At 37.5% G+C, this 17,578-nt stretch overlaps 1 protein-coding gene across 10 annotated transcripts in view; it reads right to left on the reverse strand.

Annotated features, from left to right (window-relative positions):
- The window catches only part of MAGI2 (membrane associated guanylate kinase, WW and PDZ domain containing 2), a 755,449-nt gene that overhangs the window by 72,303 nt on the left and 665,568 nt on the right, over positions 1-17,578 (reverse strand). For 9 of the 10 annotated variants that reach the window (XM_037389565.1, XM_037389568.1, XM_037389566.1 and 6 more), the window contains 2 exons: positions 16,946-17,135; positions 720-811 (listed from right to left, as the gene is read on the reverse strand). In XM_037389565.1, the coding sequence (XP_037245462.1) occupies positions 720-811; positions 16,946-17,135 (282 nt within the window). Of the gene's footprint in view, positions 1-719; positions 812-6,304; positions 6,347-16,945; positions 17,136-17,578 lie in introns of all 10 variants that reach the window. The other variant, XM_037389573.1, reaches the window with a different exon arrangement.

Below are 17,578 nucleotides of genomic sequence, written 5' to 3' on the forward strand. Positions count from 1 at the left end.
AAGGTGTACTAGTTCTGACTGCTGTCTCAAAAATTATAGTATTTATATAGATCACTAATTTACAATTACTATTTTTTATAAAATGTGTACGTTTCCTTTAAAAATTGTGTATGTGTTTTATTTTATATTTTATTTCACCTGCAATGTATCTACATTGGTTTTGTTACCTGTTACTTGATTACAGGAATGCCTCCATCCTAATGGTATAAAGCTACCTTCTTTGTGCCTGATGCATCACATGATGTTGTCTTCTAACCTGGAACATGGACTACAGTTCCCTGGTGGGGCCTTCTGTGTTTCTGGAAATACACTGCATTGCCAATGGTATCTTTTAACCTTATGCATATATATAGATATAGATATGGTCTACCTACATTGAACACAGTTATACAGCCTTACATAATCTGGTTTTTAAAATCTGCTATAACTCGGTTTTGAAAAGTCAAGATTAAGAGATGCTAGGTCACACTCTGCAGTAAAGGGCTGAGTGATGCACTGTTTCTAACTTAATTCCTTCTGATTCTCACTTAATGTACTGCAACATCTTTTAGTTGCAGATAACCTGGGAGTTCTGTCTTTTTCTATGGATGAATAAAAAAGACATTTTACTTACAGGCTTAATACGGTGTTCGTTTGGGTCCAGCTAGGTAGCAATATTTATCTGACTTTTACACACATTTTAGAGTTATAAAAAGGAAAGTCAGGAAGAAATAACTCACAGGCTGCCCAGGCTCATCTCCTCCCAGGATCCTGAAGCCAAAACCAGACTCCATTCTCCGAAGGTGAACATCCAGCTCCTTGTAATCGGGACCTGGTTTAAAGAGAAATCCCGCTGAGCAAAGCATTTTGCGTTTGTCTCAAGAGTTTTCACCGTCTTCCCTCCCACCTAATGGCATCCTGGTTAGAGCTGGTGAAAACAAATGGGACAAAATGTGTTGTACACAGACAAGGAGACTTGAAAATGTAGGTATCTCTTGGAGGATGGTTATGTTCAGCAGAACACACTAAACCAAGCTAGAACACATTCACAGGAGAAGAGTACTGGAAAAGTCAGTCCAAAATAGAGGTTATAAAGGCGTCTTCTTCCTACAACTGACTGCTTAATATACTGCTGTTCATCCACCGCTGGTATTTAATTTGTTTCCTTGCAGTTCATTAAAACCTAAAAAGAATGAACTGAAATGGGAGATAGAGACACATAGAAAAATTATCAGTCCAACTTACAAAAGATGAATAATCATTACAGGCCATTTTAGTCCCACATACAGATAGAAAGCAGTATGTCTTTTTTATGTAATGTAGCTTTTAATTACTCCACTTTCAGGTAATACTCTCAATAGTTTTGACGAAAGCTATCATTATAAGCCTCTGAGTCTTAGGGTTTAAATTGAAAGCTAACATCATTAACTTGAACTCCTTAATGCTACTCAATTAAAGTCTCAACAGCTTTGTGAATCATTAAGATTGTGCTTCCATATGCTTGTGTAACTTGCCTCTAAACATATATTCTGCCCTGAAATTTATCAGCTGAGGAACGTAGTGTTTTTTAAAAGTCAGTTTCTTATGAAGGTGTTTTTAGCTTCATTTGAAAATGTCCATTGTTTTGGGTCTCGATGCCATCTAAATACAAAAAAGAAATTTTGAATAAAATTTCAAATAGTATAAAGTGAAACCACAAGCAGTTAGAGGACTAAGAAGTTGCCTGTTTTGACTTTCGCTTTGTCTGATGTTCAGAGCTGCTTTAGGCTCATCACCTATAGCAGGACAGTGATTCACAGGAATGATCTTTTGTACAGATCGCACTCTGGTCTATAAACTGTGACAGCTTTTGGCCCATGTCAGCTTGTTGCCAACCCCATCAGACAAAAAGGGATGAGCAGGTTTCTTTTGGCAAACTGTTCACAGTGTCTCCAGTTATGCCTCGTTTCCTCAGGAGGGGAGGGACTACAGATGGCTGAAACACAGCACTTCAGTGACTGTCACTTAGAGATTCCGTCCCCAGAGCCAACAGTGGACACCTCACAAACTGCTGAGTGGGGCAGATCCCAGCTTTAGTCCGGGATTAAAGCTGATTCGGTTTCAGTCAGGTTTTGCGAGGGCAGAGACACAGGATGCAGTGGCTCTATACTACGCCTGTGCAATAAACCCCCTCTCTAGACAGCAGCATGGTACATTATTCCAGCAAGGTATGTTGGTATGAGTGAGTCTGAATCACAAATACTTAAATGAGTAAAATAAAAGTATTACCTTTCCCTACCAGCTTGCTTCTCGTATATTTAGAAGTCAAACCCAAACAGATCCTAACAGCTCATTATCCTGACTTTTTTCAAGACATTTGATAAGTGCCTCAACAGTGAATAAAAGAACAAATGAAGTTTGCACAGGTACAGTGTGTTAACTTAAGGCAAAGGTTGTTTCAAAGCTGCGAGAGGCAAAGGAATTTGAAGATGAAAGCAATACCTTATCTTTACCTGATCTGCTGTGCCTAAGTGTAACGAGGATGGGGCTTAGTACTAGGGAGAGGGCTTTGTAGACAGACACAGTAGGATCATCATTTACAGCCCAGGTCTAGCCCTCAAAGGCACTGTTTCCAGCAGTCTGTCCTGAACCAGGCACCACCTTTATTTGCGCACACATGAATGAATATGCACAGTTGGGAATACATTAAGGAAGTGTAAGAATGTCAGGTTGTGAAGAACACATGCTCTGGCACACTGAGATGAAAACGTCCCTCTAACACATACATTGACAAAGCTCATCCAAACTGATTTCGGCATCAGACTCCAAAATAAGAGGTACTATTTTATTTTATTTTTAAGAGGCTGTTTTACTACCCATTTAGAATGGAATAGGCAAGACAGGTTGACCATGAAAAGGTTTAGGCTAAAAATACTGTATATGGGCATACTTTTCTATGAATTCTAACACAGTTTGGAAGCCTTTGGATTAACTGATGATGCCATCACACTTGCTCAGAAGATCCTTCTTTCCTAAATAGCTGGAAGCCCACAGAGCCCATTCTCTGTCAACGTTACCAGGCCCACTGAAAACTGCTTTTCAAAAATAATGTTCTTTCCTGTCCCACCAAGCAAACAAAACACGGGACTGGGAAGGATCCCTGGGTCATTCAGTCCAGCTCCCTGTTATCAGAAGACTCTGCAAGCAAACGGCACACAGACCTTGCCAGTAAAGACAGGCAAAGAAGACACTGGTACCTGAGCTTCTTTGTGGCCTTTGTCACTAGGTCACCTGCCTCATTCAGAACTTTCACTGATTGAATGCACCCTGTGATTTTACTTTTTCACAGTAATATCATACTATCTCCAGTAACTGAGCAGTATGCTTTTCTTCCGCTGCTGTTGCTGGTTGTTTCAGCTTTCATGCTTGGTATGATACGCCTCCGTTGGCTGCACTGACCAGCTCCCCATTGCTCTGGGGACAACTGCACCACAGACAGCCGAAGTTACATGTCTGAATGTGGACCTGGCTTCCACCCTTAGTTATTGTGCTGAGGTCATTTATGAAAATAACACAGAAGGCTTATGCAAGGCTCTCCACTGATATTACCCTTCCAGTCCGGAAGCTGTTCTTTTAGTAGAATTGCTTCCCTGCTTTCTAGCCATTCCTTTTTGCATTGTGCGCTAAGTACTGTATTCTGCAGGCTAACGTGAAAGTGCTTCAATTGTAATTGTCATTTTGTACAATGTCTAGTTGAAGTCTATATAGAATTAAGCATGCATCACTTGTTTGGTGTAAAAAATCAGCTACCAGGTGAATCTGACACAATCAGCTGCTGGCAAACTTCACATTAGGTCTCAGTTTACCTCCATATTGGCAGTTAGTCTTAAACTAAAAATACGTTGTAAAGTTTTGCTGCTGCTGCGATCCTTTTTTTCCTGTTTCTGAAAGACTGATAAGTTGTTCACAACTATGTGGGTTTGTTTTTTTTTACTGCAGGAGCTCAAGCTCGTTAGATTTACTGAAAGCTCCTACTATTTTGTGGCAGCAGTTTCAATATCCCTGAATGTACATTGATCAAGTATTCTTAACCACATAAGTGATTACATTTCATCTGGTTTTTCTTCAGTGCTTGCTTCTCTAGGATTCTGGTACTCTTTTTTCCTTATGAAGGATTGTTAGATAAACTAAATTTTGCCTTTTCTTTCTAGAGCAGATTTTGAGTTGATCAGACAAAGAAAATTATATTTACAGAAAAATGACACTCCTGTGCCTTGCAATGTATTGCAAACTGTTGGTTAATATAACTTCATTATGGAAAATGTGCCTTTTTTTCTCCTTTGGTAAGCTAGATTACTACCTTTTGGTTTAAGCCATGTGAGAAGAAATGAATTGGTCTGCAGACACGGGAGTTAAGCCAAGACTGAATTAGCGTAGTCTTTTATAGTTTGCTTATCCTGAATGCTGATACACCTGAATGTCCCATCTCCTACCAATTTCACTTAGAGTTCCAGCTTAAAGCCAATATTTCTGACTGTGTAAAATGGGTATCCTGTGCAAGAATGACCATGTTTCCTGTGGTCCCTAGCCTCTCTGTGAATTTATATTAGAAAAAGAACTTTAGATTTTCTTGCTAGTAACTTCATTGTCTTTCTTTTTTTTTTTTTTTTTAAGTTATACCATTTTGTTTCTTCTTTTTGTGTAAAGGAAAACTTAACTGATAATTTGGCCTAGGAAAGGAAAAAAATAATATTCATGCTAGGTTATAAAACCAGCTTGCTCCCCCATGAATTTGAGAATGGTATTGGACAAGCTGTGATGTGATCATTGCTGCACAGCGAGGACAGTAAAGAGCATTGGGAAATTCTGTTTTCTGGTTCCTGGATGACCAGGAATTTGCTTTAAATGTAAAGGTACTGAAATAAATCGTTACTGAACAATAGTGAGATATCATAGGTGAAGATGTGATTATCAGCTCTCAGCTACATTTCTGTACTGTATTCATTTGAATTGCTAGGTGATTTACACGTTGATAGGCGTACATGCAATTGTTTCTTAAGACTATGTAGAGAAAATATATCCTTGAAAATGATTAATTCACCTTCTGTATGAGTCAGGTTGCATAAGTGCTATGTAATTTTTATAGTGATAAACCTGGTATTTGGGATGATGCTGTAAATGTTGAGATGGAATTTTTTTTAATTAAATCTCTTCCATATTGCAATTAAAACAAGGACAAAGAGCTTTGTTGTAATAATTTTACAGTCTTTCTGGGTGTATTCAACTTTCCTGCTAAATATAAAATATAATTTGGATTCCTTTGCTGAAGATGGTGAAGATTTTTGTTCCATATAAATCATTACTATGAATTATGAATGGTGATTGACACAAATCTACAATAACTTTTTATCTGAGTTTCAGATGCTTTTGAAATAGGTGAAAAACTTGAAAACAGTCATGGGTCTGCTGATCTCCAACATGAGTAGCTTTTTAAAACACATACATATTTCTTCTTGATATTTATAGAGAGGAAAAGCTGATAAATAAAGACTGCAGTATAAAAATCAGCAAAGCAAAAAAAAAAAAAAAGAATTGGTGTGCTAACAGAATTATTCAATGTATAAACCCTACTGGGGTATGCAAAACTAGTCCAATATCATATTTAATTTACGATGTCTGTCCAACCTGTGTAGGATTAGAACATAATTTAATAGGATTGTCAAAGCAGCCTTTTTTTGTATGGGATGCCTGTTTTAACTGTTCACTTAACATGATCACATTGGGAAACCGAATATTGCTGAGTTTTAAACAAGTCCATTGCCACTTTACAAGACCAATGTTGTTTCAAACACCCAGAAAAGCTTCTATTTTTCAAAAGTTTTTGCTTTTAGATTTCTATGGAACAAAACGTATGTATGGGAGCAAGGAATGGATGCGTCTACATAATACATCAGTTCTAGTCTTTTACAGATGAAGACAGAATTGATTTCAGTTCTATCCAAAATATTGCTTAAGCTTAAATTTGGCCGTGAGCTACAGGGATACATTCTAAAGTTAAAGAGTGAGCACTGATGTATGAAAGTACACATAAAACATTGTAAAACATACACAAAGACTAGCTGAGGAAAAAGAAATACTTGTCCTAGCTCAAAATGCAAATCTACTATAAAAAGTTTTAGAGTTAGCAGTCTACAGCCCCACAAAAGCTCATACAAAAAAAAAAAATGGTGACTGGGCAGTCGTGACTGGCCATTATCTAGAGAAATGATTAACAAAAGAAGAATAACTAAAACATAAAATGATTGACAACTAGTTTACAGAATAATGAATGCTGAAGAATACTTGCCAGAGGAATCCGCTCGAAAACCAGTCCTGGGCAGCACTTGTTCTGAATAGGAAAATGGGGAATTAAAGATGAAATACATTTCTCAAGTTACTCAAAGATGCAGCATCAACTTCTCTGATGTGTTTTGAATTACTCAAGTGCAATTTTTACTTTTTACTGCAGTTTGTTTTTTGTTCCTCCCCTGCTTCCTGACCTCTTAGGTAATACATGTACATATTCCTGCTAGACATAGACCTCCCTGTCCATTTCTATGCCAAGTGAAACAGATGGTAAGATGAAAATGTTCCTTTAACATCACATAGGTTATGATGAAGATAAAATTGTTTAAAATTGTGAAAGTTAGTGACAGTATTTGTGCTTATTCAATACAGCAATAAAAGGGAAAGTTTAATGGCTGTGTTTAGATGACTTGACCACTGCTTTAATTCAACCCAATTGTAAAATGTCTTTTATCATAAGAAGAGCAAGATTTTGCTAGATGGATGTATATTGCCAATAACAGCAACTGGTTGTACATGAAAGCAATTGAAGGCAAACTGATTTAATGTACTTTTCATGCAGGTAGTTTCAAATTATTTGCATTTCACTAGGTGAAATGCAGCAAATAACTTGATTTTTTTTCATATACAGCTACTTTGCCAGCATTAGAGGGAACTGGACAAGCCCATAGCTGAATTCACTGTCACACTTCCTTTACTGATTTTGAAATGTTCTGACTGAGAATTTATGTTTTATTATCTCTGCAGCATCCAGAGTGAATTGCAAAACATTCTAAACCAGAGGTGATTTCTAACGGCCTACCAACACAAAAAGGTAAATAAAGCAACAACACATTCATGAGACTCTAAATTAGAATATCGTACCAAGCATATGTCGTGGTATAAATGGGGTAAGGTCTGTCACATCAGCATCTGTAGGGCAGTGATGCAACATATGAATATGTATTATCTTCCTGAGCCAGAAGGAAGACAGAAGTGGATTTAATACTGTAAGTAGGTAGTTTCAGGCAGAAAGAAGGCAGAGAATGCACTGGAGGCCAGTAATTTTGGCTAATCCATCTGAAAATATGTGGATGTGGTGAGAGAAGTGAGAAGACTATTTCCTCTATGAGCAGCTCCTTACCACTTTGGAAGAGTTTGGACTAAAGCTACCTGCCTTCTGGTGGACTCTTCCTAGAGGCAGCATGGACTGTAATGGTAGCAGCTGAGTAATTAGCAGTTCACTTGAGTCAATACTGAACTAATGCTCTAGGGCAAAGATGTTTTCCCAAAAATGGAGATGGAGGCCACTGAGTGACTTATGAATTTTTTTTTGGTAAGAGTATTTATGTAACAGTCATGACCTGCTCAAATTCAGGTGACTGCTACCCTGCTTACCTAAAATACATTCTAGAGATTCCACTGGATGGGACCAGCCCTTTGGATTTGGTGTTCTTCTATTTGTGCTCACCGGCTGTGCTAAGCGTTGTGTCATGTGGGCTATGGTGTTTTATTTACAGGTGGCTGCACATCTTTGGTGGTTAAAGGAGGTAATACAACTTCAGATTTTGTACGGTGATTTGGGATCCTTCAAGATAAGAGGTGCTATCTAAATGTAAATTATTCTGCCGGCACAACTCCTGAAAAACAAAACCTTTGAAACTGATGCTGCTGCACTGCAAACTTGGAGAAATTATTTTTTTGCTCCCATCCTTTCAAGATTTTAATGGAATTCTTAAAAGAGACAGAATGATCTTAATGTACAGAAAGCAATTTCAACTTCATGGTCTCAATAAGATTTTAGGTTTAAAAGGACACAAGGCTTTTCTCTTGGTCATCCAGCCAGAATTACTCTTTGGAGCTGCTGTAAGATTGGTTCATTCTGTGTTTCCATTTCTGTTTGCAGTCACCCAGAACTGGCCTCAAGCAGCAAAATGAAAGAAGCACAACCATGCTCAATCTGTGACAAATTAGGGAGCAACTTGCAATGTTAAGATAGCCATATATTTTAAGTCAGTTAGCAGTATCTTTTTTGTAAACTATTGTTTGTGGTCAAGCAAAAGTGTCTGTCAATGAAGTAGTTTCCTTCAAAGCTAATCTCATTAAGTCTGATCAGACTTTTGTTCCTGAATGGGTTTCTTTTCTTTGCCTCAAAGAACTTCACATAGAGTCTCATGGTGTTAATTATCATCTTGTAATCAACCATTCCGCATCTAGCATTTGTTTTCTTTGTAGTTTAGGAATTCACATGCATGAAACTTGGAACTGTGCTGTGCTGAAGGTCTTTAGTCACACCTTAAAGTTCTTAAACGGATGATCACCAGGAAGATAAACCCAAGTGCAGACTTGCATTTTTGGTAATTAGAACAAGCAATATTCATTTTAGGAAGAACACTGTCAGCATTCTGGGTCTGTGTGCAGTACAGGGTATTTTTAATTATGTCACTGGCACATTGGAAATAGGAATATAACTTCTAAATATGGGTGCTCATGTGACAGGCAAACTGTTAGCAACTAGTAGAAAACTTCAAAAGAGGAAAGATCTGTGAAGAACATTTAACGTATAAGAACGGACTTTATTAGCAATGTCTCCCTATGTCAAATGCAATGATATCAGTAGTTTTTTTCAAAGCTCACGCAGTTCTGGGCTCAAAGACCCTACAGAACACCAGCTTCCAAGTGAAGATGAAGGAATGCTGGGACTGGTCCTCAGCCAAGCAGAATGCATGTCATTCATGCACATCCTGGTGCCTTGTATCTGCTAAGAACAAACTGATCGAACTGGTAATTAATGAAAAAGAAACAACCGAGAGACTCTAGCAAGATTTGTTTTATCAAATTGTTGATTCATTTTTACTAACCTGTATTCAAATTGCACAAGGCAATTTGAAACTTTCCATTTGCTTACTATTAAATTAATTTTGACATTTTCTAGACTTTTTTTACATAAAACGTCCTGCGTCCACCTCTTAGGAAATGAGGCAGCAGAAGGCATGTTTGGAGAGACCAGGACAAAGAGACCAGACTACGCAACACTGCCACCATGAACAGGCATTCAAAGTGCAGAAAGTTTTGAAAAGTTGACATAAGGTTTCTCTGTTCTCCACATGAAGTCTTTTTGGTTGAACTTCTGCAGCTGCATTGCCATGAGCAGTTGTAGTCTTCTACACAAAATAGGAATGAAATAATTATAAAGTAGAACTTGAATGAATAATCAAATACTTGGCAAATTTGCTGCATTGATTTTTTTAGTTCTGTTAGCCTGTCCTAGAAACAAGAATCGGGAAGGTAAAACTACGAATCCTTCTTCTGAACTACTACTTGTATGTAACTGTAATGGAAATAAATCTCCACAATGGGGATTACTCCATGTGCTCTGCAGAATGAGAATGCGGCTGTGCATTTTGAAGAGTCTTGCCATACATCAAAATTCCTTCGATATCAGATGAACAGAAAGCCAAAGTTAATTTTGCTGTTAGAAGATAGAATAGTAAGAAGCTTGCACATCCAGCTTCATGTTTAATCTAAAATAAATGACATTGATTTGAGTGTTTTGAAACTGAAAGCTGCAAAATACTTGTGAAAACAGATAAATAAAGATCTGGGACACAATCCTGACTTAACTGAAACCAATGCTGAAAGCACCAGACTTCTTTGCTGTCAAGATACAGCCCTAGGAGCACAGTTCACCTACAACATGACACAACATTATTCTCATTTGCACCAGTGGAGCCACTGGTATTTTCTAGAGGAACAACTATGCTAATGAAAGATAGGAAAGATAATATTTATTGTCCATACCCCATTATTTTCTAGATCGTACTTTGTGGAATGCTAAATACATGGCACAAAACTAGGAAACATATTTCAGCATCTCAATCCTAGCCATGCTTTAGGTAGATTGGATTTTTTCAAATGGGCAAAGATCATGCTGCAATGTCCCTTCCAAAGCTGGGCAAGCAGCAGTTTGAAACAGCACATAGGCAATGCAGTTGCCATCAGTCTCATGCACTTGTGACCAATTTCCCAATGCTTACAAGTCAGTTTTCTTAAATTATTACTTTGACTTCTTAAGTACCTCTACCACTTTGCAGATGAAAATCTATTTGTATACCTTTTAGTAAAGTGTAAATCATTCAAGGGGAAGGAACACTGCATCTTTAATATCACCATCAGTTGTAAAATTGACACTTTATATTAGCATAGGTCATTTGGGACCTACTTTGCAATCCAGCAATCAAAATCACTTTACATCCATAGTACTGTGATGACGATATTCTCATAATTCCATTTGAAAATGCTTTTGGTTTCACTGTCAGTTCTTATAATCAACAAATCCATTTTGTCATGGTGAGTAACTCTTTCTGCAGCGATGAACAATACAAAATTATTTGACTTTGGACTGCTAAATTTCCTCTTCTTTTGTTATGTATTGTCTCTTATTAAAAAAAAAGGGTTACATTCATTTAGTAATATAAGTTCTTAAACTTCTCTATGCTGTTGCTTGGGGTAGCAGTAGACGCAAGGAAAGCAACAACCTGCAATCTTTGGAAATTACTTCGAGAAATTACCGTCCTATAACTTAGTTGCTCATACTCTAGCTCAAAGAATAGTTCAATGATAATACATAATTAGTAATTTCCCAATACTCTTTTATTTACTAATTGAAGGCAGTCTTACTGATATAAGGGGCAGTAACTGGTCAACAGAAATACTGAAAGATATGCCAAACTGAGTTCAAGGAAGACTTGAAACTAGAACATAATTTTCTGTATTTATAGTACCAAACCCTTTGCCCCTACCACCCCCCCCTTTATATTTATATAATACTTCAGAATACTACGTATTTCATGCTATCATAGTGCTGCTTATATATGCATATGCTCACATATGTATCTATCTTTTTAAACTACCATAACAAAAATGTGAATTTTCTTAGACTAGAGATGAGCAAAAATGGGAAAAATTGTTACAGGGTAAATTTTTGTCAGGAAAATGCTGCCTGAAAAAATTGCAATAACAATTATATGAAAAAAATCCTTCAGTTTTTAAGACTGCAACTATGTAGGTCTTCAGCCAACAAGCACTGACAAGAAAATTCTGCTTAGCTGTAGACTGTGCCGTAGACCCCCGCAGGTGATAATAATTCAATTCTGTACACCTAATATTTTTTTAATGTTCCATGAGTATTGAATTTAGGAAATCCGGATGGCCTTAGTGTTTTTCTGCAAGAATGACAGTTTCAAAGTTACACATTATGAGTTCGTATAACGCTGTCCGACAAATCTTTCCTGTTGCTGATACTTAACACATATCTGTGCTGAATTCCTGTGGTGACATTCCAAAAGAAATGTAGCCTCTGCATATGTATTTAAATGCTTGCCTGTGACCCTTAGAGAAAGGCATTCATAAGTCTGCATAAGGAAACATCCTTATTTTATGAAGGCTAATAATGCATTATGCTAATACATTTTCTATTTACATATTTCACAGCTGTTGGTGGACTTTACTTTTTGGTTCTTTTCCAATTTGTCTAATTCTCTGTCAGCCAAAAAAAAAATGACAGTGCAAAAGACAGCTGATGGATTTGAAAGGAACTTGGGAAAATCATGATACTGTGGTCAAGGAGAAAATAACATAGGACATTTTGAAGGAAGGAACCTTTGTCCTTCCAATAAAAGGTGGAACTGTAATTGTTCAGTATTCAGTTTTAATGAGAGCTTATCACGAGCTTATCTCATTCTTCCTACTGGCATTTCTGTGTCACATCACCAGCCTTGGACTACCACACTAAGTGAAGGACAAACGTAACCCTAATTGCTGTAAAAAAAAAATGTTTTATTTTACTGCTTTCTTTAGAGCAATATAAACCCAAACTTCTATTATACGTTTTATAACTAGAGAAATATTATAGCATTTTGATTCCCAACAGCCTTTTGTGTTCTGCTTGACTAATGTCTGCCTTACGTAGGCCTCTGGATAAAGTTTGTGATAAACTATTTACAATAAACAGAGTTCAATATAAAATGTTAGAGAATTGATAAAGGCAAAAATGTTAAATTCAGGAGAATGAGTTCTCCCACTGACAGCTGCGGAGCTCTGGTTACAGCTGTAATGACTGGTGCATATCAAGTATTATAATTTTCTTCATTAATAGGAAATTCTTGATCTGATGTTCCATTTCCTAGCTTCTGTACATAACTTCCAAGGTTATCAGCAGAGTCATGCTGTCACTTACACTCCAAGATTTTTCATAAGGAGAAAGGAGTTAAAGGACATGGCTGAAATTAATAGTTGGATGGAAAAATGAAAAAGTATCCAGTTATTTGAGCAGCTCTTCTCCATTTCTGAGTTCTGCTAACAGCAGAAAGCTAGGCAGGTTCTCTTCACTAGGGAGAAGAAATAAGAGGTGTGTGTGTGGGTGTGCAGGTGTGGGTGTGGGTGTGTGTGTGTGTGTGTAGGGGAGGAGAAAAAATAGACAGAGAGATGTAGCTTCAGAAAGGAAAGAAAAAGAAAGAAGAAAACAATCTCCCTTCTTTTGCTTTTAGGCAGCTTTTTGGATGATGTGGTGATCTCCATCAGTCTTTGGAAACACTTGCTGCTCCTTTTTGGCTACTCTGAGCTGTTGAGCTCAGTTGATAGGTGACAGCAGAGGCAGCGACAGCTAACAGGTAAGAGCTGACAGGTAACAGCTAACTCATGACAAGCGACTTTCCAAGGAGCTATGCCTTACAAAATCGAGTTGTACTCTGCTTTTGTACTCATGCATCATTTGATTTGCCTCCAAGCCGTATTGGTATAACTGCCTCTATGAAATTGTTCCCAGTGTGGAAGCAGCTGTCCTTTGTAATTTGTATGTGATCGTTAAAAACTGAGATCCCACTATCACACAGCTCATGCAGGTCCTTCACGTTCCTAAGGTGGGAAAACATTCCTGTATAATGAAAATCATGCTTTTTCATGGAGACTTCCTTCCTGAAGCCCCTTTCTTGCTATCATTAAGTAGGGATGAGCATACCTAACAGCTGGAGCAGAAGCTTGTGAATCAGGCTCCTTGGGTGTAGTTTTTGCTTTGCTTCGAGTCATGTCACTTGTGCTCCTCACAGAACTACGCTGTGATGCATAACTTGCTCAGCTTCCTGGTAGGGAAGCAGGAGGCTTTGATGAGGTCCTGGTGAGTGCTGACTGTGGTAAGATCCTCTGATAAAAGGATCTGTAGAAATTCAGAGCTATAGCGGCACAAAAATGAACTGTTTAGTAACAGAGTCTCGCTGAGAAAGAAACAGAAATCTAGCACTATCTCTTTCTTTTCTGAGTTTTCCAGGTCATGATTGTTCGCTGCTTTGCACTATTTTTAGAAGACGAGTCTCCTTCTTTTGTGGTCTTCCCAGGAGATAAGACAAACTTGCTTTGAGATAGGAAGGACTTAACGAAACCCAAAGTAGCTGAACTTTTCCTGTGCACTTTAAGGGTATGTCTTTCCCAAAGATAACCAGCGTGACACAGCCATATGGTAGGAAACTGTGTACCTTGAAACTCTTGTTTCTATATACTCAGACGACAATTTCCTGACCCAGTAATGGATTTCCTGCCTGTTCCTTCTCCCTTCAGGAAACTAGCATGAAGTAGAGAATAAAAGCAATCAAAGAGTTGACAAATTGAATTTGCTAAAATGTGTGCCTATGGCATTCATGAAACAAAAATGTCAGGGAGAACAGAGATGTTTGGAGGAAGTTATTTATGACCAAGGAATATGCATGAATGCAGAAGAAAGACGGTTGGGGAACTGTGGAATCAAGGCTCAGAGGATATATTCAAAGGATACCAGCATCAGAGGAGGAGAAATTAAAGCTTTCAGGATTAGCTGGAAGATCAGGACACTGCTGGAAAACTGGGATGGGTGGTTACTGCAGTCTTGCTTTTCATACCTCACTTTCTTGGTTTGGTACAAGCAGCTTCATGATTTTTAATTCTTATTTTGTCCAGGTAGCTGGCTGAAAAAGGCTTGTATAAAATTTCCAGTTGCCTTTTGGACAGAACTCAAATACAGTGAAACCATTTAAACACAGGCTTTAGCGTAACTCTAGCCTACTAATTATCAGCTCTTCCCCTGGTGTAGCATATGCTCTTGAACACAGTAGATTATATCAGTAAAAGACTGGAGTCTGTGTTGGTCAAGAAAGTATGCAGAAAACTCCTAGAAGGCATCCATGAATAACAATGAATCACTTTGTTCTTTTATTGAATGGAGTAATATCTCTTCTGGTGTTAATCTATCATCTTTTGGGGTGCAAGCCAATCTTGGTAGTTGACAACAGATTTATATTCCCACAGTTTTATGAAGGGCAAACATGTATTGAGCCTATTTGCTTTCATTATTATTTAGAGCAATTCTGTAAATATAGAACTCTTCATACTGGGGATCAAGATGAAAGAAGATGCCATATAAATGTGTATCCCATATATGCATATGACATATGTAACTTTTTCTTAATTGCCTTACAAAGATATTTGTTTCAATGCAGGAAGCCTGCACTTACCCTCCCTCTTGGCTTGATGGCTTTAGGCACAGAGGATGGTTCTGACAGCTGAATGGAAAGTGCAGATTTTTTCTAAAATACTTCACCTATAGAAACTACTCATATGGGAAGCAATTATTTGCAAAGAGTTTCCCTTTCCTTAAAGCAGTACATGAAGTCAAGAGTGTTTTCAGTAGAGGTGCTGAACTAGGTAAACTCTTTGTTAACAATGGAATTGTTTCCTTTAATTTCCCTTTATAGTCTCAAATCCCAGCACTTTGGGGAACAACATTTCAGCTCTGGCAAAACTTTTTATTTATTTCTCACTCTAGCTCTTATAGCACAAGGGAAAGAGAAAGAGATAGAGGGAAGTTGTCTGAAAATTATTTCCAAGCTTTGCTCAAAACTAGTCCTACTTCTCTCAAACCTTTTTGCCCTACTCCACACTGTATCCTGATCCATATTTCAAGAGTTCTAAAATTTCAAAAATTATAGCCTCTGTTTGCACATTGTCTTGAGTACCCTGTCCAATCAAGAATAACAACTGGAACAGAGGAAGATGCTACATTAGTAAATAATATTTATTATATTAAAATACCAGCCAGCATGGGCTACATGGTGTTTGTAAATACATTGGAAAGCTTAGTTCCTAGGCCTAAGAGTTTATAATTAAAGATCAAATACTTTTTATAGGGGGTCTAAACTATGTTCTTAAGTCTGTATTTAGGATGAATAAAATACTTGGTACTGTTAAAAATGCCAGCAATTTATTTATGTACTTAGATTTAAACTTGGGATCTGAATTTCAGGCACCTATTAAATAAATAATAATTTAAAAAAAACCCCAAGAAACAACAAAACCAACAAAAACCTCCCCAAAAGATCTGGAACTATTGAAAGTGAGTTTTATGGTGACAATCTCTGCTGAAAGGTGTTCCACTAAATGGACCAGGGTGGCAGAAGACAGTGGCACTGGTCACAGTGGCAAAGAATTGAGGAATCTGAGATGCAGTTTAGAGACAAGATTTCAGTTAACTTAAGAGCTGATGTAAAACAAACCCTGGTGTTCCTCCAGCATATCCATGCTGCTGGGGACTGAAAATAGCAAAGCCACCCAGGAGATGCTGATGCTGTAACGAAATTGTAAGGGCCAAAGCACGTAAGGGCGGCACCAACCCAGACAGTGTTTGGGACAATAATGTGTTTCCTTTAGACTATCCCTTTGCATGCTGGTGAAATTTATACATTCCCGATCATGGATTGTGATAGTTTAGGTTTATCTCTATGTCTCTGGGCCCAACTAATCTTAACGGGCTAGTCTGGATCTGAAGCAGTGCAATATTTATGTGTAATTTATGAAGAAACTTGATCTATAGTCTAAAGTAATGAGTTGAAAGGTGGCATGTGCAAATAATAACTGCTATGAAAAAGCTTTCAGTAAAAAAATAAACTGTTTTGAATATTTGATCTTAGCAAATGCAAGAGCTCTGGACAATTTAGAATAATATTTTTGGCTAAAATGTTCTTTATAATAAGGAGTAAATAAGTTTGACCCTTATACCCTTGTGAAAAACATGTAGTATATTCCCCCAAAACACAAGAAACAAAATCAAGATGGGAATCCAGATGTCTCGGTACTGTCTTGTACAGCTCTTCAAACAGCACTTAATGCGACGGATTTCTTTCTAACTACCAAGGACAATGTGAAAACTTGTCATTTTTGTAAAAACAAATAAATTTTAAATTTCCTTAATAAATTTCACTTTAAAGTGAAAGTAAGTGAAATTATTTTTTATTGAGAAATTCACATCCTCCTATTAGTTAACTATGAAGCAAAATAGCACAGGAAAATGCAGTGGCACATATACTGTTCTACACTAAGGATTTAACGGTCAAAATGAGGAGAGCAAAAATATCAGGAAAAAATCCATGAAAGTCAAATTTCAGAATCTATGGAAAATCTAGGAGAACATTTAAGTGTAGGATTTTTGAATAATTTATAATGCCCTCTATTAACTGGGATTACAGTTACTTTCTTTAAATTACAAAAGATAATTATGGAAAAATATGTCAGCAATGACACATTCATAGGTAAAAGCTTAAAATATTAACCGGTCATCAGGGTGAACAGGACTTTCACTTACGCCTACTTTCATAAATAGCTCTTGATTTCTCATACAGCTCGTATGGGTCAGGTTTTCGTGGATCAAAGGCCTCTGTTGAATCAGGAAATGAACTCCTGTGGAGAGTGGGTGGATAGGGAATATTCTGTGGCATAGCTGGAGCAGACAGGCTTGTTTGAGGGCTGCCTTGATTCTCCCATCGTTCCATCATCTGGAATAAAAACATACAGAGAATAAAGATGACAATTTCCAAAAACTGTGACTTTCACAATGAGACCAAAGAAAGTGATTTCAGCTGAAGATCTGTTTTGCAAATTCAGCAACCCCCTTTGCTGCCTTTTGAGATGAAAGGTGTGTGTTGTGCTGTTTATAAAATGACTTGCTTGAATTTACTTGTTAGTTTGTTGCTTATGGGAAGATGTGATCTTTCTCACCTAATACAATCTCACATGGATTAGGGACCAGTGTTACCTCTGAAGCATGCTGAGTGCCTTGCACAGAATGTGCTGAGCTATTGGAAGTTATTCTGCTAAAGGTGGAATCTGTGGGTCCATGAAGATACAATTATCAGATTCATCAAAATACATAATCAAACGCAGCACTTAACAAAGAAGCGGCCAGACTGGGTAGCAATTCAGTGATCTTAATGCTGTA

This window comes from Falco rusticolus, chromosome 5 (genome assembly GCF_015220075.1).
Source record: "Falco rusticolus isolate bFalRus1 chromosome 5, bFalRus1.pri, whole genome shotgun sequence".
Lineage (NCBI taxonomy): Eukaryota > Metazoa > Chordata > Aves > Falconiformes > Falconidae > Falco > Falco rusticolus.